The following is a 26,840-nucleotide window of genomic DNA, read 5'->3' as shown; positions in this document are numbered from 1 at the left end:
GTTATACCATGCAGCTTAAAGTGAGATGATACATAACCGTCGAGCATCATTTTGAAGTCCACAGCACCAGCTGGTTTTATTTTGTTTCACTCGGCAGACAGAGAATTCTGTACAGACGTCCATGTTCATGGTGGGATATGCTGGTGTTTGTTTTTCTTAGAGTGATGTGAGAAGATATTAATACATCAGAATGATAATATCTTATATCTGTGCATTAACTCAGGTTGTTAGCATACGCTTTCTTGAGGGAGTGAGAAAAAAAACTGTAGTCTGGTCTGATCTCTACTTGTTAGAAAAATCTATTAATGATTAAACTAAAAATAATGTATTGTTGAATTTGGAGTTAAGAGAAGGGAACTTTATCTTGGCAAACAACTGCCGGATTCTAAAAGCCACAAGAGGCCTCAGGGTTGCCAGGTTTGAACAATGGTGCCAATACAACAACTGTATCTGGCAACCTACACTATACCCCAACAAATTCTTAATTACAGGTTAAATAAGTCAAATTTCAAGGTTTTATTACCTTCCTTTTTTCCCTTTGGTCCTTATCCAGTCATTTTGTTAAACTACGATATCCACATGAATGACTCTGATCTCTGAACTTAAAGCACTGATATGAAATCGGAATCAATTCCCCCCTCAAGCTTTTCTGTCTATGACAAGAGAGTAATTAGTAAACTAATTAAAGGTCATGGTTAGGTGGACAGAAACTTGACTCCACTACAGTTTGATAAGGCAACATTAACACAAGGCTCATCTACTCACAAGTTTTTCCAAACTTTCAAATACCTATCTTGTCAATGGATGGAGTAGCTACATTCTGTGTTAGGCATTTTCAGGTAATGATCAATGACTGTACATAAAGATGGATGGTCAATCATGATGTAAGGGAGTGTAGCCGCGATATCGCGATATCGAGGTTCTACCCAACCATTGCAAGTCAATTTCACATGTCAATCATGATGTCTCTTTCAGTCTGATAAGAACTACCTACCGGAGTTTATCTATTCTGCAACAACCCCATTCTTTTTGGGGTAGCTGTCATGCAGTCCATCTTTATATAGGCTACAGTCAATGGTAATAATCAGTTACTAGACAGCACAACCTTTCTTATAGAAGGCATCGTGGCAAAGGCCGAGGTTGTAGTTTCACCATTTAGCCAGCTGAGCACTACAAGTCAACATTTCTGAGCAGAAGTTAAAAATGTGTTAGTAATGTGTTGTATATATTTCTACGATCTTCTAATGAATGACTTACAGCAGAACTTCCAAACATTTCCTCTAGGGGACAGTTTGGTGGTTATATACCTTGCTCCTCATTGGCGGAGCAGTAAAATGTGGAACATGTTTGAGCGATAAAACAGCGTGAAAGCCACAGCACTTCTGCCTGAAGCCTCCGAGGCTGGACCGGCTCCCGTCGAGGAGGAACCGTCACTCAGACACCTGGCACACAGGCCCTGTGCCTGGCTTCTTTGTGGCATACATATGTGAGGACTTCAACAATAACAACAGCACATGGCTGAATCTTTTTCAAATCTTAGACTTCACATCAAAACCTTGTCCAACAGAACATTACAATGATGTGAAATAGCCTACAGGAAGCTCCCATATGACAGAAAATGTAAACTTGAAATGAAAATGAAACCACTCTGTGCTTTCTGCACCCTTGATCCTTTTGAGCAAGCATCCACATCGCACCTCTTGAACTTATAATAATTAAGTGACTGTCCCATAAGTATTTTACGAGGCAGTTCAATGGGGACTTTTAGCCTCTTAACATTTTAATGGAGCAGCGATTTTTCGGGCGCTCTCTCTGTTCTCGCACACACGTGCGCATACACATTGTTTGATGGGAAACAAAGATGATGAGATGAAGAGGGGAGGCGGCGAGAGGTCAGGGACATGAGTACATTTCATCTTGAGAGCACTCGAGAGACGCTCTATCAAAGCCGCTTTCCTTCCGTCCATAAATAATCAGCTCAATGAATAATATCGAGCCCCTCCCCCACCACGCCGCAGGCATCAAGTCAGATTCACAGATCTGGTCAACACATGAGAGACGTGAACATTCAAAAGAAGCTCAATGGCCCACGCATTATGTATCATACAACTGTACTTACAGAGCCTGCCTGGTGTTTTACTGCAACAAGGTGGCCTGATAGTTAATAAGAGACTCAAAGTTTCCATCAAAACCTGCTGGTTACATCTGTCTTGATGGTTTACGTAAAAAAACAAGAAGAAAAGAAAAGAAAATGAAAAAAATATTGTCCCAATTGTCCCGATCAACACCAAGACGTAATGTGCTCTTTCCACGTTTAAAAATGGACATTGTACTCTGTCAAATGACCAGCAGAGGGTGACTCCACTGGTTTTAAAAGTTCTTAAAGTTCTTAGGAGTTGATGCATGATGTTAATTTGATAAATTATGGTCCAAATTAGTGTCAAATAGACCATAAAGCACCGTACGCATTGTGGCATGGATACAATGTGATTGACAGCTACTACCATCCAATGGGTGCAGGTTGCATGTGTAGGTAGGCCTTGTCCTCAGCTCTCAGTCAGGGCTCCACCCCCCTGCTCCTCCAAATGTGGTTACTTCTGGTTTCAAAAAACCAAGATGGCGCCAAAGTCAAGGCTTCAAACTGCAGCTCACAGACTAATGGGTGACGTCACACATTCTTAGCCCAAATGCCGTCCTTCCACCAAGTTTCGTGGAAATCTGTTCAGTTTTGCATAATCCTGCAAACAATCTGAAAAAAACATGACCTCCATCTGGTTCATTGCTACAATATCAACATTATAAACAGTCATTTCATCCACTGTATAAATTTAAATAGTATTTTTAGAGTTATTTTCTCACACTATCACACCGCTGCACCATGTTGGGTTAAATGCTTTGCTCAGAGGCAAACTGAAGCCAAATGAACGGAACAATTTCTTCTTCTGTTTGGGCCCAAATAAAAACAATTTTTTGAACATGTAACCCAGATTATGAAGACTTTCTCGTTGACAGATGCATTGATCAAAGCTTTTATTGTGGCCGAGTCGTGATGATTTGTGAATACTTTTTAAAGGCAGCATAAGGGGAGTTTGGAAGTGCAGAGTGGGGACTGAGCGATTTCCAGCAAACTGTTGATTTGGAAATGGAAGAATAACGAAATTCTGCATATAAAGGTGGAAAGCGAGGGTTCTCAAATGATCCTTCTGGACGATTTTCGTATTTTGATGAGAGCACTTTACATACATCTTTGAAGAGCAGGGCTGTGGACAGATCTGTCATTTCTGTGTTTCATATGTCTTTTATTAAGTAGACGGTGTCTTGGGACAGAAGTTGTTCTTTTACATGAGTCATGGCCAAAATCTCCCTGAGCATGAGCTGCTTGTATTGTTTTATTTCACAATCATACACTTGTAATTCATTAAATGTTAACACGCCTCATTGCAACCACAGTTTCCTCACAAGCAGTTCTGCACGATCCACCTTGCTCATGGGCATCTCCTGTAAGTCCTCCCAGGGAACGGAGCTGTTTTTTCTCTCCGTGGGCAGAGGGAAGGGAAGTCCTGAAGAGGGATTCACCAGGAAACCACAAGTCTTAAATAGCCTGTCGGAGGATTACTGCGAGATCTCGTCAGAGCCGGACTGACAGAGAAATATGCCTCCCAACACAACCGTGCAGCTTTTATCAGCCGTGCCAAGCAGGACGGGTTATTTGGCCTTTTTTTCCTCTTCTCTCTCTCTCTCTCTCTCGTTTTTTTGGAATAAGGGAAGAGGAATGAGGAGGGCAATGTTCCTTCTTTCCATCAAGAGATGCGGAGCTGAGGACTTGTGCCAGCGAGCAGAGCTTTGAAAGTGAAACGTAAGAATGGCAGATCACAGAGGCCAAAGAAAAATGATATTCTCCTCGTTACGACTCCCCCGGCCAGAACCTTTGTTGTGGGGGCTTCTGCTTTTAACTGGAAACAGGTCCAGGCGCCTCCTGTGTTTCTGCTGCATCCCTCACACACACACACACACACACACACAAATAGCCTCATACACATGCTTGCGTCTACAGTACATTCGGGTACACTCGCACACACATGCATTTAAAGTCTCCATCATCCCTCCATCCCCTAAACCCTGGTGACAGCTTGTTAAACCTGATGCCACGTGCAAAGCCTCGCTCTCTGCAGGGTCTTTGTCCTCACCTGTCAGTGGAGACACCAGGTGGCCAGGTGGGGGCGTCCTACTGTAGATGGCAGGAGGAAACCAAAGAGACCACGTTACAGGTACTATAAGATAAGAGCGGGCAGGAAGAGAAGGAGTCTACAACATCCCTCTTGAGCATATAAATCTGTCAGCACCATCCTGTTCTCACTCTCTATCTCCTCCTGAAAAGTATTTGGCAAACTTTAAATCTGAGCGCGTCAGTGAGGTTGGGTTTTTCAGATTTGTTGTCGGATATTCGTTTTTTATTTTTAAAGAGAAGCGTGTAAAAGACGGAGGATGTATCTCACCTTTTTCTAGTTTGTTGTAAACCCAGGTTGGGGTGATGATAAATATTCAAATGAAAAGATAATTAGATTCACGATTTGACAGTAAATGTATGTTATGTGTCACATTCTGTAATCTGGGGTCGACGTGGCAGAGTGGGCCCTCCACTCTCTGCTGGTTCCCACACAGTTGTAGTTCTGGCGCTGGAGCAAACGTTTATAGGCGAGACTGAGTCCGAATTCCTGGTTTGGATGTTTTCCCTCATGCTGCAAAAAATGAAAATCATATTAACGAAAGATTGTGTCTCGTTTTGAAAGCAGAAATTTTATCACATTATGCCAATGACGTTAAATAATGTAAATAACTTTATTTCAGACCCGTTTTTACCTGTAATAGAATTTTTAAATGACGTCGACAGGAGGATTTGATGAAATCACTGCAAAAAATTTGTAGAAATCTGTTTTGCATTAGATGTTTTCAATAAAGTCAAATTCCAGCTCTCTGTATTGGATTAAATGGTTTCTAATAGTGGATACTCTTAAATGAAACACCCCAGAGTCGTCACAGCACAATACCATCATCTCACTTCATCCCTCGAGGGTTGCCACCCACACACACACACACACACACACACACACACACACACACACACACACACACACACACACACACACACACTATCAAACTAAAAATACACTACGATTATGGTTTGACATGATATCTGATACAGCCTATTTTTATGGATTTAATGCTTTGTTGAATCAAACTGAAAATGTGTAAAACTAATGTGGCGCCACTTTTCATTTGGTAGATAAGCCGTTTTGTGCCCGTCATGCTGTTTCCATATTTTGGGGCGAAGGGAAAACCAACAGGCTTCAGAGGCAGAGCCTGTGGCTAGGTGGGCGTCGCTTTAGCGTGTGAGCACTCATCTTTTTGGAATTAAAAGAGGAGGTGATTGACAACTTTTCGTGATGGCCGGAGGGGAGATTCAGAGACCTTGTTTTGACTGACACACACACACACACACACACACACATGCATGCAAATAGAATCACATGTGTACTCATGCAAACTTTTCCCAAAAGCCCACAATTTGTCCAGTTTTCATCAGAGGGGGAAAATGAGAGTTTAGCATACTGACTATAATCCATAACAAATCCTTAGTTCCTGCTGCCAAACCAAAAAATCAAAAGCCCAGATTTGAAATAAACAACTGTGGACTTTTACTTGTAAAACCCAGTTATTTGAGGATGAAGGAACTTGGGTTCATACAGACAGGAATCCCAGTAAAACATATTTAAACTTTAACCTCTTTAATGCGAACTTGAAAGTCTGCTATTGTCTCTCGCTGCCTTCGTATTGGCAGGGACACAGTCAGTCAGTGAAGTGATTCCCATCCCTCTCGCCTCGTTCCACATCTGCTGCATATCATTAGATGGAAAAATCCAGTAAAAATATTTACTTGCCGCTCGGCTCTTTGAGCTAAATATACTTCTCCAGTTGTCTTCGGATTGATTGGACTCTGAGAGATGGCGATGGTGACGGCCTCTCTTTGAGTGCAGCTGACACGAATCAGGTGTCTGATTTTCATCAAGCGTGTCCGTCCTGCGACAGATTAGAGCGGCGAGGACCAGCGAGGAGATTAATGCCTTCTGCCGTTTAACCTCCAGAAACACACACAGACTGTAGAGTTTAGAAATCTTAAGCTCCCTCGACTCTTTCTGCCTGACACGTATCTGTGTTTATATTACAGACTCATTTCCCGCACACCGTGTTGTGGCTTCCACCATTCTTGACTAATTTCCACAAACCCTTAATTGATTCTCCTAAATGAGGCGTGTGGCTCCTCCATCACTTCAGTAATGGAGAGGATTTGGCCAAACTGTTTTACTCTTTCCCCTCAACTGAGTAATGTTGTGTGCGATTCCACGAGGAATAGATTATACTGAGCGTATTCTCAGCTGTAATATTTATAGTTTTTTCCCTCTTACATCCACAGATAATTAGTAACAGCATTAAAGTGCTTGAGTTGGGGTTTTTTAATAGACGTGCCCTGCAGTCTGCTGGAAGTTATTCACCCAAAGTGGCAGTGGTTGGGAAAGGGACAGTGTATTAGTAATAATACAACATAATTAGAATTAAAAGAGAACTCATTTAATAAAATTCAAACCACACGGTGGGGTTGAAACTGTTTCACAATTTGCCAAAAACTTCAGCTAATTTTGGCATTTGTCAAAACAAACATATCAGATTTTAGTGTTTAAATGGTGATTTCTCACTGAATTTACCATTTTATTGATTTGTTTCGGTGTTTCAAAGGTTTTCAGTAACTCAAAATGTAAACATTGCGAAAAAAAATGACTTAAATGTCTTTGTTTAAGCAACATCAGCAAATAATGGCTTCTAAGTTTGGTACTGGAAAACATTTTCAGTAGAGACCAAACCTCATCCTGCCAAATGTGCTTTAAAACATTGTTGGGGCTGCCTGGGAAAGTTCAATCTTGCTTATAAAATACTTCAATGCATATTATTCCATCATTTTTCACCTGAATGTAATTGTGAGTCCTGTTTTCCAAAGCGTTGTTCGTCCAAATTTTCACTTATCTCGTATCCTTAAGCTTTGGATTTAAAATCACGAAACCAATCCCAGTGTTGTAAAACCCCTGAAACAAACCAGACCTTAAATGATGGACAGTTCCTTCGACTTTTGCTTCAGAATATAAAATAAAAATAGGTTTCGACTGTTAAATCCCAGACCACTTTGAGATAGACGTTAGAAAACTTTTGTATCCAAAGCTAAATCTCTGGCAGCTGCAAATTTTAAAACTGAAAAACAGCAAGAACTTTGCATTTATCCATTGGTGTAGGGGTTATTTGTATTTGCGTGCATGTTGCTTTGGGAACATGCCTTCAAGTGTCCATCTGCAGATGAGCGTACCTGCCTGTCCCTATTCAAAATCCAGTTTTCAGCCTAGCACTGGTGCAGGTCAGCGAGTCCGCACGTACGTACCAGATACACACAAGCACTTTGAATGTCGGCATTGCTTCATCCCGTGTACTGTGATGTCCTCTTCTTCCCCTCGAGAAGGAACCAAAAAAAGACCACGGGGATGAGTGCGGGGTTCTGTTTGATTCTAATTGGCCAGGTTATTGCGTTGTGATTTGCATAATGTCCAAGAGCAGGATGGCGAGGCTCGGAGAGAGCTGATTAGAGAAAATGTCACAGTGGATTCGCATTTCCCGCAGCGACTGATTGGACGTGAAGTTTTCCAAATGAGCCCCAAGGACGCATGAAGAGTCCTGAGACAACAGGCTATGGAATGAATGAGAAAATGTGGGAAGAGAAAGGAAAGCGGTTGAGAGGGCGGGCTGGAGAGCATTCTTATTTCAGAGAGGCATTAAATCAAAGCTCGCTAGATTTTCAATGATCAGAAAGAATCATTCCGGAGTATTTATTACACATTATTAAATAGAATAGCTGCACACCATGAGTTTTATGTGTTTTTTATGTGTCTTTTTATTTGCATAAAGTCTTTGTGTCCCCAAGGCAAGTTCAAGCATTCACCCCAGTAAAACGGTTCACAGATCCAGGCGTGAGGATACAAAGTTTGAAGCGGGTTATATGACACAAGTGAAACCCCCACAAACTTCAAAGTGTTTGGTTTTTATCATCCATTATTTCCTCTCAGGAAAAAACACAAGTGATTATTCTGCAGAGGGTTTTGCTGAAAGTCGAAGAGAAACATAGAGACAACAGCACGCATGCAAACAGTCTCTGCAGCTGAAAGACAAGAGTCCCTCTCTGCATCTGTGAACTCGCTGCAAACGCGGCAAGTTATCAGCAAACGCGGCAAGTTATCGGCAAGTTCGGTTCTCTGTTTTCACAGGTAAGTGCACATTTGACATTTGTCACATTTTTTGAAACAGGCTAAATCAAATGTGAAAGTTGAAAAAGGTCTTAAATTTGATTATAAATAAACCCAAAATATTGTACGAGAGGAAATGACTTAGCATTAACACACAGGTTCATCAGTAACAAACCACACACACAATCAGAGCAAAAGTCTAATACCTCTTATCTCCTCCTGACTGAGCTCAACCACAGTCAAATTACCCACATATCTGTTGCAGCCATGTTACATGTGCATCATGTTGCTAACATCATGTTGTTCTGTGCACAATATGCTAACTTAATTATCTCTTAAAAAGACACATTTTTATAGCTGTGCTTTCTTCCAGTTCTGTTCATGTCGTCTATTTGAACAATTTAAGTCTTTTGTTTTATCTTGTTATTACTCTTTTCACATCTTTATTATTTTGTATTTCTCTATCTGTGCCTCTGTTTGATCTTTTAAATAGTTTATTATTGTTTGCTTTTGTTCACCTTCCATTTGTCATTTTCAACTTGTAAAGCAGCTTGTGTTTTGAGAGGTGCTATAAAATAATTTGTTAATTATTATTATTATAATTTTACATTTACAGTTATGAATTCATCATTGGTTTAAAGATAATTTCCATTTCCATTGTATTCCATTGTTAGTAACTGTTCTACAGATTCTCAATAAAAACACTGTATCACTCTCCTGCTGCGTTCTTCATATGTGGAAGACAAACTCTAGAAAATGCCCAGAAAATGGGAATCTTTTTATGTTTGAAAACAGCTCATGTCTTGTTACCTGTCACCACAAACCTCTACTGGGAAATAGGAAAATATTTTACAGGCGAAGCATTAGCAAGGAAAGTTTAAATACAAACTGTAGCATGGCAATACTTATTCATATTTATATATATTTTTAATCTCTAGTTCTTGTTTTATCTCCCGACATAAAGTCCAAACTCTTGCAGAGAGGACCAGTCACAGATCTTTATAACTGAAGGGGAGATTTATTGCTCATGAAAAACATCAGCACAGTATCTGATGAAGGAAAAACAAGGAGCTCTCTGCAGAAATAAAACCTTGCCATCTTTGTCCACTTGAAGTCATTATTAAATTGGCTCTATGGTTAAAACTGAAGCCAACACTTATCAACTGGATCTGGTCTTCATCTGGGACGTTTGGCAGATGCACGTTTACAGTATATCCCCTGGGTGTTGATATTTTACTACCAACAAGTCTTGAATGTTCTTGTGAGGAAAACCCAGAGATAAGATCATGATGAAGCCACTTAAGTTTTCATCTTAATAACGTTTGATGTGTTGTCCGTCGGCTTAGAAGTTGAAAAAATCGTTTTTTCTCTTTGTCATTCATAATCACTGTCAGTCAAATAGAGCAGTGAGTGATGATGTAGAGCTGCTCAACGGTTACACACACGCAGACCACACACACACACCTCCCTCAGGCTATCATGTTACCGTGCACTAGTTAGATTAGCAAAACACAATTTCAATCATTGTCAATTAGAAATGACAGTTAACTCCAACAACACAAATGAAGATCCGGCAACTGTCTCGACTTTTCACCGTTTGTCGCCACAGATTTCCAAACCTGTCAAAACTCTGCTCCTCTGGACGCTTAACGACAAAACTAATCTCCCTCTCGTGATGAACAGTGACTGACAGAAAATGAGTCGGAATGTCAGTTTGTGTCTTTTCCCTGCAAAATAATTAAGTGATCATTTACACACACACACACACACACACACACACACACACACACACACACACACACACACACACACACACACACACACACACACACACACACACACACACACACACACACATATGTAGTACAAGCTGACACCATGCAGTTTTCTCATATGCGTTTTTTATTTAGTTCAGGTTGGTACATGTCTTTACACGAAAATACATTATTATCAAAAATGCTAATCCAACTTCAACATCAAATTCAATTTAGGTATCATTTCAATAAACGCATCTTCATGCCCTCATCAAACATCAAATGCAGCCTTGTGAACATGGACGACCCACTAATCATGGGCAGCAGAGGCCAAACCGTAATGAGACGTCTGGTCTACAAAGGATTTTGCGTCCCCAGCTTACCGCTGTCGCCTATAGCAACAGAGGTGCAGTGGGACATGACAAGAAAGTTTTTTTTAAACAATCGCAGTGTCTCAATTCCGGGTCTGCATCCTGTGGAGGCTGCATCGGAGGATTGATTGCATCACAGCAGCATGGCTAATGTAGGATCCACCCCAGCCCAATCAGATTTATCGTGAGACGAGACATCCAGTGCTCGAGTGTCACGCTTCAACTCAACCAAACCAAGGGGGCCGAAAACTTGAATTGGGACACAGCTAGTTTGTCAACAAAGTTCAATAAATCCTGGGATAGATTAGGCTGGGGAGGGTCTGTCCATGGGAGCCTTCGTTGCTGGAAGGATGCATTTGGAGGAGCCTTTGAAATGGAACAGCCTAGTTGCACGGTCTTCAAACGCAGCCACATTTTGGGTGAGATCACCAAAACTTCACATCTAAGCAACTGAAATAACAAAGTCAGGGTTGAGTTTCTGGTCGTGCTCGGAGAAAACATGTTGAAAATGAAATAAAAGTTGATTGAAATAAGTTAAATGTCTCCTCTCATCACACCAACTGGTTTTCCACGAGTCATTCTACTTCCTGTCTCATGTCACGTCCAACTAACCCGTTTCCTGGAAAACACGGACTCCTGCTCTGACGTGTGCGTGGGAACGTGCGTTTGCATTTTGAAGACGTCGAGTTCCTTTAATGTAACGTCACCGGACAGGACTCCAAACTATCACTGCACACCTGAGTGAAGAGAGCACTCTGACTCCCACCACAGAAAAGCCAAACTTAAACAAACTACAAAAAAAGGGAAAGTGTAGAGGAAGTGGTGTTCATGTGCAGTGAAGGTTTTAATGTCTCAATGCTCCCACAGAGTTCACAGTCGTCACCGTGGAGTTTTCGCAGCTTCAAGCACACATCAGGGAGGAATGAATCCTTCACTCAAATCATGATGTGCCCCTCCCTCGTTCAAATTGAGCACAAATACAACTTTCACACAACACCACCGCCCCTCGGTAGATGTGAGCAAAGCGTCCATGGATGCTGCATGGATTGAATCATAAGAGTGTGATATGGCGTGACTGCAAACTGTGAGTTATGCTCAGATCTCTCCCAGACATCAAATGCTCTGGACATCCATCACTCAGCCGCTACATGACATTTACAGCCACTGATGTGTTCACTCCTTTGCCTTCGTTTCGGTGCTCGGAGCCGAGCACTGACACACACAACTGCAAATACACACTCCGAAAATAGAAACTCATCCATAAAAGTTTATTAAATGTCCTGAATGGATTTATGATTGTAGCTTCAGAAAGTCTTTGGCCTTTTTTCTTTTCATTTAAAGTATTTTTCATCAGAAAAAAAATAACTCAAAATCAAAAAAATACGGAAACACATACACACTGACATAAATGTGCATGTGTTTTAATGATTTTATAATTTTTAGTTGTACAACATATCTAAAGTTCTTGTATGTACATTATATACTGAAACATTATAGTTCTATTTAAAAAAAATTAAATGAAATATCGGAATGTAAAATTATAAAATAACGACAAAATGTATGTCAAAATTGTAAATTTTGGAACCAGATCCACACAGCCAGTTGATAATTACAACAAATGTCTTGATGTTTTTTTACGTCTCCACTTAAGTATACTTAAATATAATAGGTTTATTTGTCTAAGTTATCGCAGACACAACAATTAATTTCACCTCTAATTTTTAAAGAGCTCAAAAGTTTCTATTTAACATTTTCCACCTCAGAATTGTAATTATTTTATCTACATTCAATTCATACAATTCAACAGTTTTTTTTAACGAACCATCATTTTTATATCAGCCATTAAAACCCCCGTCTGTGTAGTGTTTTTCACTGCTTCTCGTTTGGTATTTTTAATACACATTAGTTCAATTTAAGATTGTCATGTTTTTTAGATTTCTATCTGATTTAATTCTTTACAAATCTTTACACACATCAGACCAAAAAAAAATGTATTCAAAATATTAAGAAGGTCTTCAAATTTGATTGCATTAAACACAATTGAAGAAAATTTGGCTTTTTGTCTCGTGGGGTTTTACAGTCAAAATAACTCACCATCTATCCTGAGACCGTCAGATAATCCAGGGTCTGAAACAAACAGCTCTTATCTTTGGCCCCTTTCAACCTGTTGTTTGTCGCTGTTTAACCTAATTAATCATTTCTGCAGTTTTATTGCTCCTTTGTTTTAACTATTGTGGGAGAAAACCTGCTAAGAACTGTTTTAAATTGAGTGTGGCCCCCAGCAGCTAACGCCTTTTCTTCTAACATTCCTTTGCTGTTTTTACTGCAAAAAAAAAAAAAAAAGCATAACCACAAAAAAACTGCAGCTCCATGATGGACAGCCATCAGACTGGGCCTCGCTGCAGAGTCCAATGAAAGCCTGCGTGGATTTGCGACCCATGTCCCTGTCTGTATTTAGTCTGATAATAAACCTGGGAAAGACAGAGGTGGAGGAGCTCGGAGCCTCGCCAGGGCATGATAACACCTTGGCAATTCAACACACATGTGCTGCGGCGTGCTGGGCTGCAGCCCGAGGGTAGAGCCTCGACCGGCATGTGGAAGAGGTTTTCCACTCAGCTGAACGTCCAGCACATCCAACACGGCGGCCCCAGAGCCAGATCTAACTCTGTGGTGTCAGGCATCCAGGCCAGCTGTGGATTAACACAATTTGCACCTCCTTTCGGTTCCAGGTAACACCCACACCTCCCCGCGGAGGTCCAGCTCGTCAGGTTTAGCCCTTGGCTCCACCTTCACAGCCCTTTGTGTGAAAGCCAAAATAAAACCCATGAATTCAGACACACACACACACAGAAAGACAGACGTCTCTCAAGAAGCCAGGTTTTGTTACCAAAGATATTACATTTACAAAGGGAAAATTCAATTCAAACGCTGTAACGAAATAAGAGCGAGAGAATCTAATTTAGAATCACTGCGCCCCACTGCTGTTTTAAAACGCTTGAACAACTTCTCAGGGCGTTTTGTTGCGTCCACGGCGAGCGGAGACACTGTGACATCGCCATCTATCCATCACTTACATGGGGACCCTAGCATAACAAGCTTGTGATATCAAAGCTCAGGACATCTGTGTTAAATATGTCAAGGCCCTCAAAACACCTGTCCAAGTCCACAAGTCTGTTTGACAAGTCTGACATTTGGAGACAGAGCTAAAAAAGTCTATTTTCTTGTATTTAATCTGGACTGATTCACTGGAGCTATAGTCGAGTGAATTTTAGACATATCAGATACCAGCGGCCCCAAGCCCCTGCTAAACTGTTTATGAATTCACTGGTTTTCTCACACTTATCTTATTGTGCTGCAAGCCGCTCACAGCCAGGTGTGACGACACTAAAGCCATTAAACACTAAAACCCATTAAACAATCTGTGAAATAAGGAACCATCATTCCAAAGTGTGATTCATTAGAGCTTTGACAGTTGCCTTTGTTTTGCAGATATGTGCCTGATTTAGAAATGAATTCATGATCTTACACCACCACTTAAGCACTGATTACATTTACATGGACACCGATATTCAAACTGTTGACCCCATTGGGAATAAGGGCCTGGTCCCACATTTGCAAATGCAAAGCCAATATCGTTGAACTCCACGCGACGCCACGCTGCAATTTTTCCACAGGCAGCAAATGTTTGATCCGTTTCCTCGCTCGCACAGATCAGAAGTGAACAGGAGGCGGAGGTTCCACATTGAAACGAGGACGTATTTCTGATTATGACGTTTCCATGAGTTGCTAATAGAACATTCCATTCATATTCCTGTTTACATGTTACAGATCTGATTATGACACACAGCTATGACTTCTTTACACTCGGACCCGAGGCATGTGTCGTCAAGCAGTTGGTAACTCTTGTACGTCGACGTCTCGAAATAAAACATTAGGTTGCGTTTTCATTACTACATAATAAGAAAACTCCACGTGTCTTGGTTCAATTATAGATTTTTTGTAGAGTTTGACCTTATTCTGGCTTAGATGATCAGAAAATATGTGATTTACTCTATTGTCCTAATCAGCTCAACAGTCAGATTATCGGTGTCCATGTAAACTGATGTGTGTCAATCTGCAGAGAGGAAATGCTCGTAGTCTCCAGAGCATCAGCCCGAGGTGATTAAAGGTCCAGTGTGTACGATTTAGGTGAAAGGGATCTGTTGACAGAAATTTATTATAAAATAATCCTAGTGATGTTTTCACGATTGTTTTTCATCTAAATTATACAAACTGTTGTTATATTTACTAGAATGGGCCCTTTATATTGAAATACTTTATATTTACATCGGGGGGATCCTCTGTATGGAGGCCGCCATGTTTCCTGTAGTAGCCCAGAGTGGACAAACTAAACACCTTTTGAGTTTTTTATGAAAACTGAAGGCTACCACAGGTTCTCTCTCATGTTTGGAAGGGGAGGAGGAGGTGAGGGGTGTTCAGCTGCAACATGTCACTTCACCACTTTATGTCACTAAATTCTACACACTGCAACTTTAAGCAACTAAATTCAGGAAAAAATACTTTTCAATTAATTTCTAATTACATTCAAATAAGTTTGCATAACTATCGCAACCGCAGTGAGAGCAGCAGAAAAATGGAGCTAAATTCACACGTTTATCAGAAAATACACAAGCTTCAGTATTTTTAAAACAAAACGTTAAACATGGATCAAGACGAATCAGTCATGTGACCATTGACCTTTAGAAACATTTTCAGACATGGAGACTATATTTTGTCTGATGCTTTACATGTGATGGACTGTTTATACATTGTGTATAAAATAAACTCATAAACTAAACAAGCTAAACTAATCTGAGTTTGATAAAGTCTTTATTAGTTTTAGACTCCTGACCTGTGAGTGCAAACTCCTGCTCCAACACTTAATATACAAAGTACCGGAATGTGCCCTGAATGCTCTGCGGAAAAATTAGGCAATGAGTAGCCCAAAAAAATCTAAACTGCTGTTAACTTTAGTTTTACTTGTGCAGTGAGGATTAATTATTAACCAGGATGAAAACTTGATTTGCATTTGACAAATATGACCCGCTTGGACAAACTCACGCAGATAAAATACCTTCAGGTGGGAAGGAAGGGGAGATCACATGAGGGAGAAACGAAAGGAATAAAGGACAAATTGGTAATATGGACGGGGATGAAGAGGATTGAAAAATGTGGGAGGAAGTAGAGACAGAAGGAGGACGGGACAACAAACCATTGACCCGCAGCTTTTGGTGTGTTTTTGGCACAAAGAGAGGCCGGGGTTCAGAGTGCTGACGTGACGGCTTATAGCTGGTGCCGAGCCACCGAGGGAGGAGCGTCACACTGTGAGAGGGGGGGGATGGGGAAGGTCGTACAGGGGGGTCAGGTGGGCCGGGGGGGCTGCCCTCTGACATGACCCTGTCACATGAGAAGGGAACCAACACGCACTGTAAGCTGGACAAGCAGCTGACTTAAAGGTAAGACAATGATTTCATCCCCTTCACTGACTTTTATTTACACTTTGCTGAATTCTACTTATCAGCTTATTTGACCTTTTTCAGCCAAATGTAGACACCTACGGGTTTTTTTCTTCTTCCAGATATTTTAATGGCAGCAACAAGGTGTCAGGTTGTGTTTATTTCCTGGTGATGAGACAAGGTCCAGGCTAACTATAGGCCCATGTTGAACTAATAATCTATAACAGAAGCCGATGAGATCTTATCCTTTTTGCATTTCACACTAAATGCCAAACACCAGGTATTCTAGAAACTCACCTGGACAATGTGCTCTCAGCAGCCATTCAATGAACGTCACCTTTCACAGCCGACACAGGACAGAGCTCTCATTCACCACACTCATCCAGCCACACTGGAAAAAACGATTTACTCACAGTAAATAAACGAATTATATTAAAGTCAGAAAAAAAAGATTTTGTAGCTGCGTTGTCTGGTGGAAAAATAGAGATTGTAAAAATGTACTGCAATTTGAGACAACACGTTTTTATTGCTTAAATTGTATCTATGTATAGTTTTGCAAATGTTTAAGTACAAAGATGAAATGGAACAAATAATTGCAAATATGTAAAATATTTTGTTTACACCTATTAAAGCTCACATTGGCCTTCTTATTAGTCGTTCTTAAGTTCAAAAAATATAGGAAAAAAAACTAAAATGTAAAATCAAGATTTCACTTGTCACATCAAATACATTCTAGTTTAAATATTAAAAGAAAAAAAAGCAGGTTGGTACAGTTACAGTGTTACAGTGTTGTGGAGTGTGTAGTGTGTAGTGTGTAGTGCGGTATCCTGTTTACTACAGTAAATATTACCACAGATATTATTACTACACTACTTACTTACTACAGACATCAGAGGTCATATATTGGTTTTTAGTAGCTGCAGTACTGACACACACAGACACACACACACACATTAACTGAAGCTTGTGTTTACCTGCGTTACAGATGTTGAGTGTTTCTTTAAGAACAGACGTCAGTCTTTCAGATTCAGTCAGTGTTGCACTGCCCTCAAGTGTTCACAGATGAAAACTTATACAACAGGATTTGTGCTGGAGACATGTGTTTATTTTATTTGGTCCCATTGAGATACAACATCTCTTCTCTCAGGAGTCCTGGTCAAGATGGGCATCAATGAAATAAAAAGTTTAAAATATAAATACAAGAATAACAGATTCGAACACAGAACAGACAATCAATGGTAAAAACACTATAATTATATAGAAGTACAAATTGCAGTAGTAATCAAATTCAACAACGTATTACTTTGTTTTTTATTTAGTTTATCAGATATAATATGAGACAATGGCTATCACAAATGTGTGTCAAAATCCAACACTTATATAAATATATAATATAATAGTAGTAGTAGTAGTAGTAGTAGTAGTAGTAGTAATAGTGGTTTATCATTTTACAACCTGAAACTCTAACAGTAGCTAGAGGAAGCTCCACAAGTATTGTTTGTATTATTATCAATATATTTGTGTCATAGTAAGTGATAGTAGCAACATCTAACTTTAGCAGTAGTGGTACTCCTATTTGTAATATAGTTTTGTGATGGTTGTAGTGTAATGTTTACAGTAGTAGTACCACCAGTACTGGAGGTTGTATCAGCACTGTTAGCAGTAGAAGCAGTTGCTCTGGTCGTATTGGTCAAAGTTGTAGTATTACTCTCAGTACTGGAAGTATCAGCAGTAGAGTATCTGTATAGTCTGCAGTGGTGATGTAACTCCCTGTGTTTTATTCTCAGGTTATGAGTCAAGAGGGAAAATCTGCTGATTGAGAATGAACATTTGTAATCGGTGAGTACACTCAACTAAAACACAACAAATGTGCGTGGCCATACGTACACTGCTGTATGTACTGTATTTGTTAGTATGTAGGATTGTGTGTACGGAGCGTGTTAATGTGCGTGGCCATACGTATATTACTGTATGTACTGCATTTGTTAGTATGTAGGATTTTGTGTACGGAGCATGTAAATGTGCGTGGCCATACTTACACTACTGTATGTACTGTATTTGTTAGCATGTAGGATTGTGTGAAAGAAGCGTGTAATGTTTGTACTGTATTTGTTAGTATGTAGGATTGTGTGAAAGAAGCGTATAATGTTTGTACTGTATTTGTTAGCATGTAGGATTGTGTGTACGGAGCGTGTAAACGTGCGTGGCCATACGTACACTACTGTATGTACTGTATTTGTTAGCATGTAGGATTGTGTGTACGGAGCGTGTAAATGTGCGTGGCCATACGTACACTACTGTATGTACCATCATTACCACGCTGCACTGTGTCAGACAGCTCTTGTCCTCACTATAGCTGCAGTCACCATCAGCACATTTCCAGCTTGTGGAAACACAATAAGAGAGCAGGGGTCACCCTCGGGTCACATTCACTGTCACTGGCTTTTATAGCGGCTCTATGAAAGTTTGATTCTGTGCGACACAAAAGCAACACAGTCGACACAAGGACTCACACACACACAAGGATTTAAACCTGATTAAAGGTCAACATTGACAAAAGTAAAATAATCATTTAAGTTGCTCAGCTTGAGGCTTGACGGATGAGTTTGTTGGCCGCGTGATGGTTCCACATTTGCTGAGGGGTGTTTGAGTTTGAGGGGTGATGTCGCAGCTCCAGTCGTCTGTGGAGGATGTGTCATGTGAGAGGGACGGACGTTGTTTATGACGGATCGATTGTTTGGGGTAAGTCTAGATGGTGTTTTCTGTTGGTGCCTGTAGCTTCTTGTCTCACATGCAAAGTGACAGATCCTGTTTGACACTGGAGGAGAGATGACAGTTTGGGATAAAGGAAAACAACTGAACTGTGTGTAACACATTATAGATATGATCAAGAGATATTTTGGATATTAAAATCTATATTTTAAGTGAACCATCATTATATGGCCTGTGTATGTGGTGAAACGTATCTTGGAGGAGGTTGTGTTTTCAATGGTGTTTGTCTGACTTTTAGTAGGATTAGGCAAAAACCACATGACGTTTTTTTATTAAACTTACAGGAATGTGACATAGACATTGTGTTTTCAACCCTGGCCATGTGTTGGTTTGTTAGTAAGCAGGATTACACAAAAATTACAAGATGGATTACCACGAAACTTGGTGGAAGGATGTGGTACAGGTCAGCGAATGACCTGGCATTACATTTTCCGGGAATTATTCTTAAGATAAGGTGTTTCTCTGACTTTTTACCCTGATTTCTGAGAGAAGGATTCATGGATCTAGATGCAAAAAAGACATGTTTAGGGAACTGCTATTTGTGAGTGTGTACAAGTTGGTGCAGCTCCAATAACAATCTGGAATGTGTATTTAAATGGCTGGCTGTTGGGCCTTGTCAGAGAAATGCGCTCTATTGTGTGCCATAGTTTGTTTATTGTAAATTTCGTTCTTGTCAATGTTAATAAGCTTGAGACTGAAGATGTTGTGATCTCTGTCCCCCCCAACAGAGAGGGGGGTCGCTGTGCAGAGATGGCAATGGTATGCCTGACAGATTTTGAGGAGTATGCCAAGGAGCATCTCTCAAAGGCTACCTGGGATTATTACGCAGCCGGAGCAGACGAATGCTGCACCAGGGACGACAATCTGCTGGCTTATAAAAGGTACAGTTTACAGTTTCATCACAAATACACGAAATCAGTGCAACAGTCCCTTTTAATACTTGGATACTTGTATTTATGGGAACACGCCGGGTCCCCTCCACACAGCACAGAGAGTAAACAGGATTTTTATTGACATTTTTAGTGCCATCAGTGTCACCTCAACTCATTTACACGTACTGACATGCTGAATAAAGTACTTCACCTCTAGAGGTTGACATGATTTGTGTTCCAACTCCTGGTCGTACGAGGACGCAGCTTGTAAAAGATAGTAAATCAAAGCTTTTGTGAACTTTAATCTGCTGTAATTAATTTCAGTTTAAACAGTTTTGTACGTGTGGTTGTGATTCCTCATAATCACTAACACTTATATTCCCCCCGGAGCTTATGCAGTGTTGTTGTTCCAGTTCCTTTATAAAGACTAATGATCTGTTTTGAAAGTTGTTACCAATGGGACAGAGTTATTTTTGTATCTTGTCAGAATGTTTTTCCTTTGCGTGTCTCCTCGTGCATTCCTCTCAGCTTTGCTCATGTCTTTCTGAAAACTTATAGACTGTGCTTTTCCTCTCTGCGATGATGTGTACATACATGTTTTTGCTACAACAAACCTGTTACCAAGGATTTATTCGCCGGTGCATTTGGCGTCAGGTTGGAATTTCTTTCTCCCAGTAGGAATAAAGGTTGGGTTGTGTCCTGGAAAGATGATGTTACGTCCGAGGTTTGGGAAAACAGAATCACAGCTTCTCCTGATTCCAAGAAATATGGTGTGTCTCAGAAAAACAGCAGGTTATCATCACAATAAGTATTTGCCTTCGATAGATAGACTTTCTTTGACTTATATATAGACTTATATAATATTAGATAATGTTTTTGCAATGCTGTGTCAATATTTTGGTTTGGTTCCATGACAGGTCAAGACTTTTTTCTCTCCAAATGAGAAAAATGAGGCAGAGAGTCAGTTTTATAGACTTTTACTTTACGTAATTATATATTTTGAGTTTTTAAACAACAATGTTATGAAGTCATTGATTTTCATAGATATGTGCCATTTTATAACATAACACATATGAGACAATATAAACTTCCTTACCATTAGAGACATATATAGCCATCATACCATGGCAGCTTTCATTTAAATAGCCATATTATATCATTTATCAGGCCACAAATGTTTCAGATCAATGAGTCTGATTGTTAAATTTCTGGTATTTCATACAATTTGTATTCGGACAGTGTATGAAAAAATGTACTCATATTGAATTGATGGATTAGGCAGAAAAGCATTTTACCTATAAACAGCTGCTTAGTTGATCATTTATACCATTTATATCAATACTGGGACAAAAATCAGGTTTTAATTGATGTTATGCAAATTACAGCTGCAAAAGATTATTCTCTTAAAAACAGAAATCAATCAGAAGCTATTTTGATAATCAATTAATCATATCGTTTTCTAATCAATCAGACAAAAAAGGCCCAAAACATATCCATGGTTTCAGCTGTTAGGTCATTTTGTGTGACTGCAGTGGCGTGAACTGAATTATCTTTGGTTTGTGTTCGTTAAGCAAAGCAAAGCGTTTGAATAATTGACTTAATCAATTAATCGACAAAATAATCTGGACATTAATCAATTATAAATGCAGTAATTATAATCGTCCACTTCAACCTTCCGAAGATCTTTAGTTGGTCAAATGATGCTGTTCCTACAAATTCCCCACATTGTAGTTTTCAACCGAGTGAACACCATCATCTACCTGAACCTTCACCCCCTTCATCATGTTAATATCACATGTTCATCTGCTCTCCACACCCAGGATCCGTCTGAGGCCTCGTATCTTACGGGACGTGTCGGTGAGCGACACACGGACCACCGTGCAGGGGACAGAAATCAGTTTTCCAGTGGGCATCGCACCGACGGCCTTCCACTGCCTGGCCTGGCATGAGGGAGAGGTGGCCACAGCTCGGGGTGAGGACTGTGTTTGTGTGTTTGTGGGTCAGCGAGGAGCGTCTCTTCATTTGAATTGAACCGATACGTGAAAGATTTAATATAGGAGCCCTTAATTAACTTAGTTTGAGTTAAAGTTTTTTGTTCCAAACTTGACGAAACCCTTTCTCAAATGGAAAAGATCATGAGATTGTTTTTTTAACAAGCTTCTGTTTATCTAAAACTATTATCCAGTAATAACGTAGCATGCATAGCCAACACTAGATGGAAGCATATGACTGAAATAAAGGCCGACATGTTGTACAGGACACAAAATCATTTTCCTCATATTTTCTTAATTTAATCTTAGACTGAACTGAGCTTTCAATAATTGAGTTGATTAATAAATGCACTGCAGATGCACTTTGGTGGATCTTCTCAGAGAACCCAGAGGGTTTTTAGATCTACATATCAAGTCATTGATCACTTCTCATCTTTCTCCACACAGCCACGGAGGCCCTGAACACCTGCTACATCACCAGCACCTACTCCACCTGCTCGGTGGAGGAGATCGTGGCAGCAGCACCGAACGGATACCGCTGGTTCCAGCTGTACGTGTACCGGGACCGGAAGCTCTCAGAGCAGATAGTGCACCGTGTCGAGGGGCTGGGATACAAGGCCCTGGTCCTCACCGTCGATGTGCCCTACACCGGAAAGCGCCGCAACGACATCCGCAACCAGTTCAAACTACCGCCTCACCTCAAGGTCAAGAACTTTGATGGAGTTTTCCAGGTGACAGTACTTTTATTATTATTATTATTATTATTATTATTATTATTATTATTATTATTATTATTATTATTGCATTTAAAATGTACAGACATAACAGATAAGGTCAAAGATCAGAGTGAACATGGTAAATCACTATTTCAGTCATATCGCTTATTTATATTCAGTGAAATATTCATATTGAAATGGCAATTTATATATTTTCATGTTGTCATCAAATGTATAATTCCAGATTTCCTTTTCATTGTAGGTCATTCTTTTAATTATGTACACATTTTTTTTAACTTATTGTATTGCAAATATATTTACACTACTTTCTTTTGCGTATTAGATCTTTAGTATCTTAGAATTAAGCTCATTATATAATTAATAATTTCATTATCAAATACAAGTGTGATACATATTGCATATCATTAGATGAGTTTATATGTAAATATGTGTATTTAGGTTTCTTATTTACATTCTCATTGCCTTTGGTTCCTACTTGCCCATGCTTATGGGGGACAATTCTAACGGTAACACTGGGGTTTGCACATCTGCTGTTGAGGGATTTAAAGTTGCTGTATCAGAACTGTTATAATTAATGAGACTGTGCAAGAGAAACTGTAACCTGCATGTTACAGTTATAAATGACGTCTTCCTGCCATATGATAAAAACATTTTATTCAATTATTAATATCACATAATCATTGATTAACTGAGCACCAATGCAATGATTTAACTGCTAGGTTTTGTAGTATTTTATATAGTTAAAGCATATACACTGAAAAAATAAACTTTTTGGACCAACTTAATAAAAATCAGTGTTACTGGTAATTAGTAGTACACAAAAAATATTCCATTTTTATATTAGATTAAAGTTAAAATTGAGTTACTATAACTTGTTTGCGTTAATTACTTTGTGTGTTACCAATTCAATTTATTTATTTAAGTTGGTTAAGGATTCTGTTTTTGTGCATAGGAAATTATTAATGCAGTTTGTGTTATTAATCAATAAATGAAATATCACCAAAGATCAACTCAATGTACCAGTAGTATCAGACCTGCCCCCCCACAAGAAACAGCAGTGGTCCATTTTTATATCGACTGCATGCTTAAATCAGTTGTTGTTGTACTTTGTGTACCAGCAGGAGACTGCAGGCCCAGAGGATTATGGGATCCCAGCCAACACCTTGGACCCATCTATCAGCTGGAAAGACGTGTACTGGCTGCAGTCCATCACCCGCCTGCCCATTATCATCAAGGGCATCCTGACCAAGGAGGACGCGGAGCTGGCCGTGGAACACGGCGTCCAGGGCATCATCGTGTCAAACCACGGAGGGAGACAGCTGGACGGAGGACCGGCCTCGGTACTCACAGACCACGTCACATTTTATTTCATATTTAAGAATTGTCCTGTCCAAAGTTATTTAGTGGGTATCACAGCCTGGGGATTGATGCTGTAGACGTAGAGGTGATGCTCCTATAGAGTAGAATAAGAAGTATTATAGCAGCTAGAGCAGTTGTATCATGTGGCTTTTGTACTGCTGTTAGCTCTAAAAACACAAGGCGAGTAACATTACTGCAACTGGAGTCTCTCTCTGATGAAATCTACTTATTATAGCTTTATATTCAGGACAAAGACATGAGGGAGGTTTCAATCCTCAAAATGTTTCTCAGAATGTGAAACTATTCCTTCATTGTGACAGTGCTATTGCAGTAATACTATTATAGTATTATATAGTTTGTTTGCTGTCGTTCTGGTTTCAAAATGTTTAAGGGAAATGTTTTTCAGTCTGTGGCAACACACACAGTTAAACTTGAGGTGCAGTGGGAAGCCAGTCGACATCTCTTTAATAAAGTGCACTGGCCTTACGTCTCCACCTCTGCTGCCAACAGATCGACGCGCTGTCAGAGATAGTGGACACGGTGCAGGGCAGGATCGAGGTCTATGTGGACGGAGGCATCAGGACAGGAAGCGATGTTTTGAAAGCACTAGCCTTGGGCGCCAAGTGTGTTTTCATTGGCCGTCCAGCAGTGTGGGGCCTTGCGTACAAGGTAGGAGAGCAGCACTGATATGACCGTGTGTGGTACTCTGTGTGTATGTGGGTCGTTTGATTGATTACAGATTGAAGTGTTTCTTGTCATTATAGTATTATTACTGACTGAAGTCTGACTATGTTGATCTTGGATTTGTTAAAAGCTTCACATACTAACCACCGTCCTCCACCGTTTAAGTTTATCCTTGAAAGTCGCTGATATTGTCGAAGCTGAGGCCTTCATGTGATTTAAACTGTTCTTGACCTGAATACAGTTTGTGACCTGTAACACCGTCTAAACTCAATGACGTCCATTCGGTCAAGATCACATAAATCAAATCAAACTTAAATCAATGGATGATCCATAATAATTTTATGGATGATAAGATATTTTGTATTTTAAAATAATGATGGTTCCTGTGTGATCTTCCAGGGAGAGGAGGGAGTGAGGGAGGTACTGCAAATCCTGAATGATGAATTCCGTCTGTCCATGGCTCTATCGGGTGAGTCGGGCCCTGCTCGTGTTAACACACGTTAAAACACGTTCCCCACGTGATCCCAGGGGACTCACTGTGGATGCATTTGAGATCCAACAACTCACAACACATCAGGTGGTGGTGTGGGTACTCTGGAAATAGGGAGCTGAGGGGGCCAGTAACTGCCGGGCAAAAGAATACTACTAATCAAAATCAGTGGAAGAAAATTGTATTTAATTTTCTGCAGTGACATTTTGAGGGGAGCAATGTAATAGGCCTAGTTTTTTTATTTTAATTTTTTATAACATTTCGTTTTATTTGAGAACATTCAGTATATTTTCTGATGCACATATGTAGAACACGACACAGATCATGTTAGGCACGGACTGAAACTGCACTGCACTGCCATCTCTGTCTGACATCCAGTGCCCCTGTGTATGGCCGCTGTCTACATCCACTGAAGTTCTCTGTGCAAGCGAGAGTACGTTCTCATCCGTACTTACTCGGTTGGTTGTGAAACCTTGCCAACAATGATTTGGAGCCGACTCTGCAAACCGGTTTTCTGCAAATAGAAATCTAGTGCAAGGAGATGAAATCAGATCCCACGAGAGAGACGCATTTGGCCTGAGGTGAACGGGAACGGGGCCTTTGAGATGTCAAGTCCCTGAAAGCAGGCAGAGTGTCGCCATGTGAATACATTTTGTGCACATTCAGCAATATTTAATCTCAACAGTGTCATTTTGTTTATATTCATATGATTCAGGCTGCAGGAACGTCGCTGAAATCAACAGGAACCTGATTCAGTTCGCCAAACTGTAACTGGCCAGCAGAGGGCAGCAGTGTGGACGAGGACGGCAGCCCCCCGAACAGGACTGAATCAAACCAGAAGAAGTTGAGCCACAGACTGAATCGTATGATGAACTGAGAGATGTCCACCTCAAACCTTGTGTATTTATCATTTGGGGAAGCTTCCATCACTTGGAAATGTCTTGTGTCTGACATCCAACATGTGTTCAGAGTGAAGTGAGAGTGTCTGGGGGAGGCTGAGCGTCAGTGGCAGATTTAGCAAGTGAATAATGAAAGTGTGTTTGCGTTTGGAGGGGATGGAGGCACTGGTCATGAAAACGACAAATTTCTTTGGTTTTATTGTAATGAGCACAACATATAAGGATTTACGCTGTGGTTTGAAAAGCTGCCAGATGGTTTTGTGCCATAATAAACACCTGCTGAGAGAATGAAGATTTGTTTTTGTCGAAAGCAGGGAAACACACATGTAGATGTAGCAGAAGTCTTTTACACTCAAGGAGAATTACAATTACTCCGTTGAATACACGGAGGATTCGGTTGTACGAGTCTGATCGAGAGATGCAAACACAAATGGCCACAGTATCTTTACAGTATCTTTACAAAAGTTTGTGGCAATTGTGAGAATAGCTCTATTGTGTTTTAAATCCCCAATGGATCTAATATAATCGAAACAGTGATACTCTGTAAGTTTTATGAGTAGCAGGACCCAAATGAAGGAAAAGCAGATATGTCAAACAGGGCATTTAGTAACTGGACCATGGTGAGACATAGACAGGTGTGAAGAAGTCATGGATCTAAAACTCAAAAATCATTTCTCTGAGAAATAAACAAAAATGTCAAAAAAAACATCCTATATCTCACAATTCCGAAAAAAAGTGGAAATTAAATCTTGGATCCCCCGATCCAGATCTGCATCCAAATATAATGGATTCTTCCTTGGGTCACGCCCCACCCATTCACAAACTTTCATGGAAATTGGTTGATTTGTTTTTGCGTAATCTTGCTAACAAACGGACCAACCAACAAACAAATGTAAATAGGTGAAAACATCAATCAATCATTTAAATTTGGCAGAGGTAATAAACTCAAAGTGAAAACACTCCTTACACTTAACTATTGCATTTTACTTATTACTTAATGATGCCTATTTCTGACTCTTGCTGCTGTAATATTGAAAATGTCCCCATTGTGGGATTAATAAAGGATTATCTTATATT

General features: G+C 40.1%; 1 protein-coding gene across 1 annotated transcript; it reads left to right on the top strand.

The window, feature by feature from the left end:
• Positions 1 to 15,881: 15,881 nt before the first annotated feature.
• On the top strand, positions 15,882 to 26,051 carry hao2 (hydroxyacid oxidase 2 (long chain)). Its single transcript, XM_035174909.1, has 9 exons — positions 15,882 to 15,959; positions 17,747 to 17,798; positions 19,460 to 19,612; positions 21,424 to 21,575; positions 22,042 to 22,325; positions 23,450 to 23,671; positions 24,201 to 24,359; positions 24,774 to 24,843; positions 25,580 to 26,051. The coding sequence occupies exons 2-9, from the start codon at positions 17,782 to 17,784 to the stop codon at positions 25,633 to 25,635; spliced, it is 1,113 nt and encodes a 370-aa protein (XP_035030800.1). The 5' UTR covers positions 15,882 to 15,959; positions 17,747 to 17,781; the 3' UTR covers positions 25,636 to 26,051.
• Positions 26,052 to 26,840: the final 789 nt, after the last annotated feature.

This window comes from Hippoglossus stenolepis, chromosome 13 (assembly GCF_022539355.2).
Source record: "Hippoglossus stenolepis isolate QCI-W04-F060 chromosome 13, HSTE1.2, whole genome shotgun sequence".
Taxonomy (NCBI): Eukaryota; Metazoa; Chordata; class Actinopteri; order Pleuronectiformes; family Pleuronectidae; genus Hippoglossus; species Hippoglossus stenolepis.
Note: the sequence above shows the minus strand (reverse complement) of the source record. Positions and strands in the feature narration are given on the sequence as shown.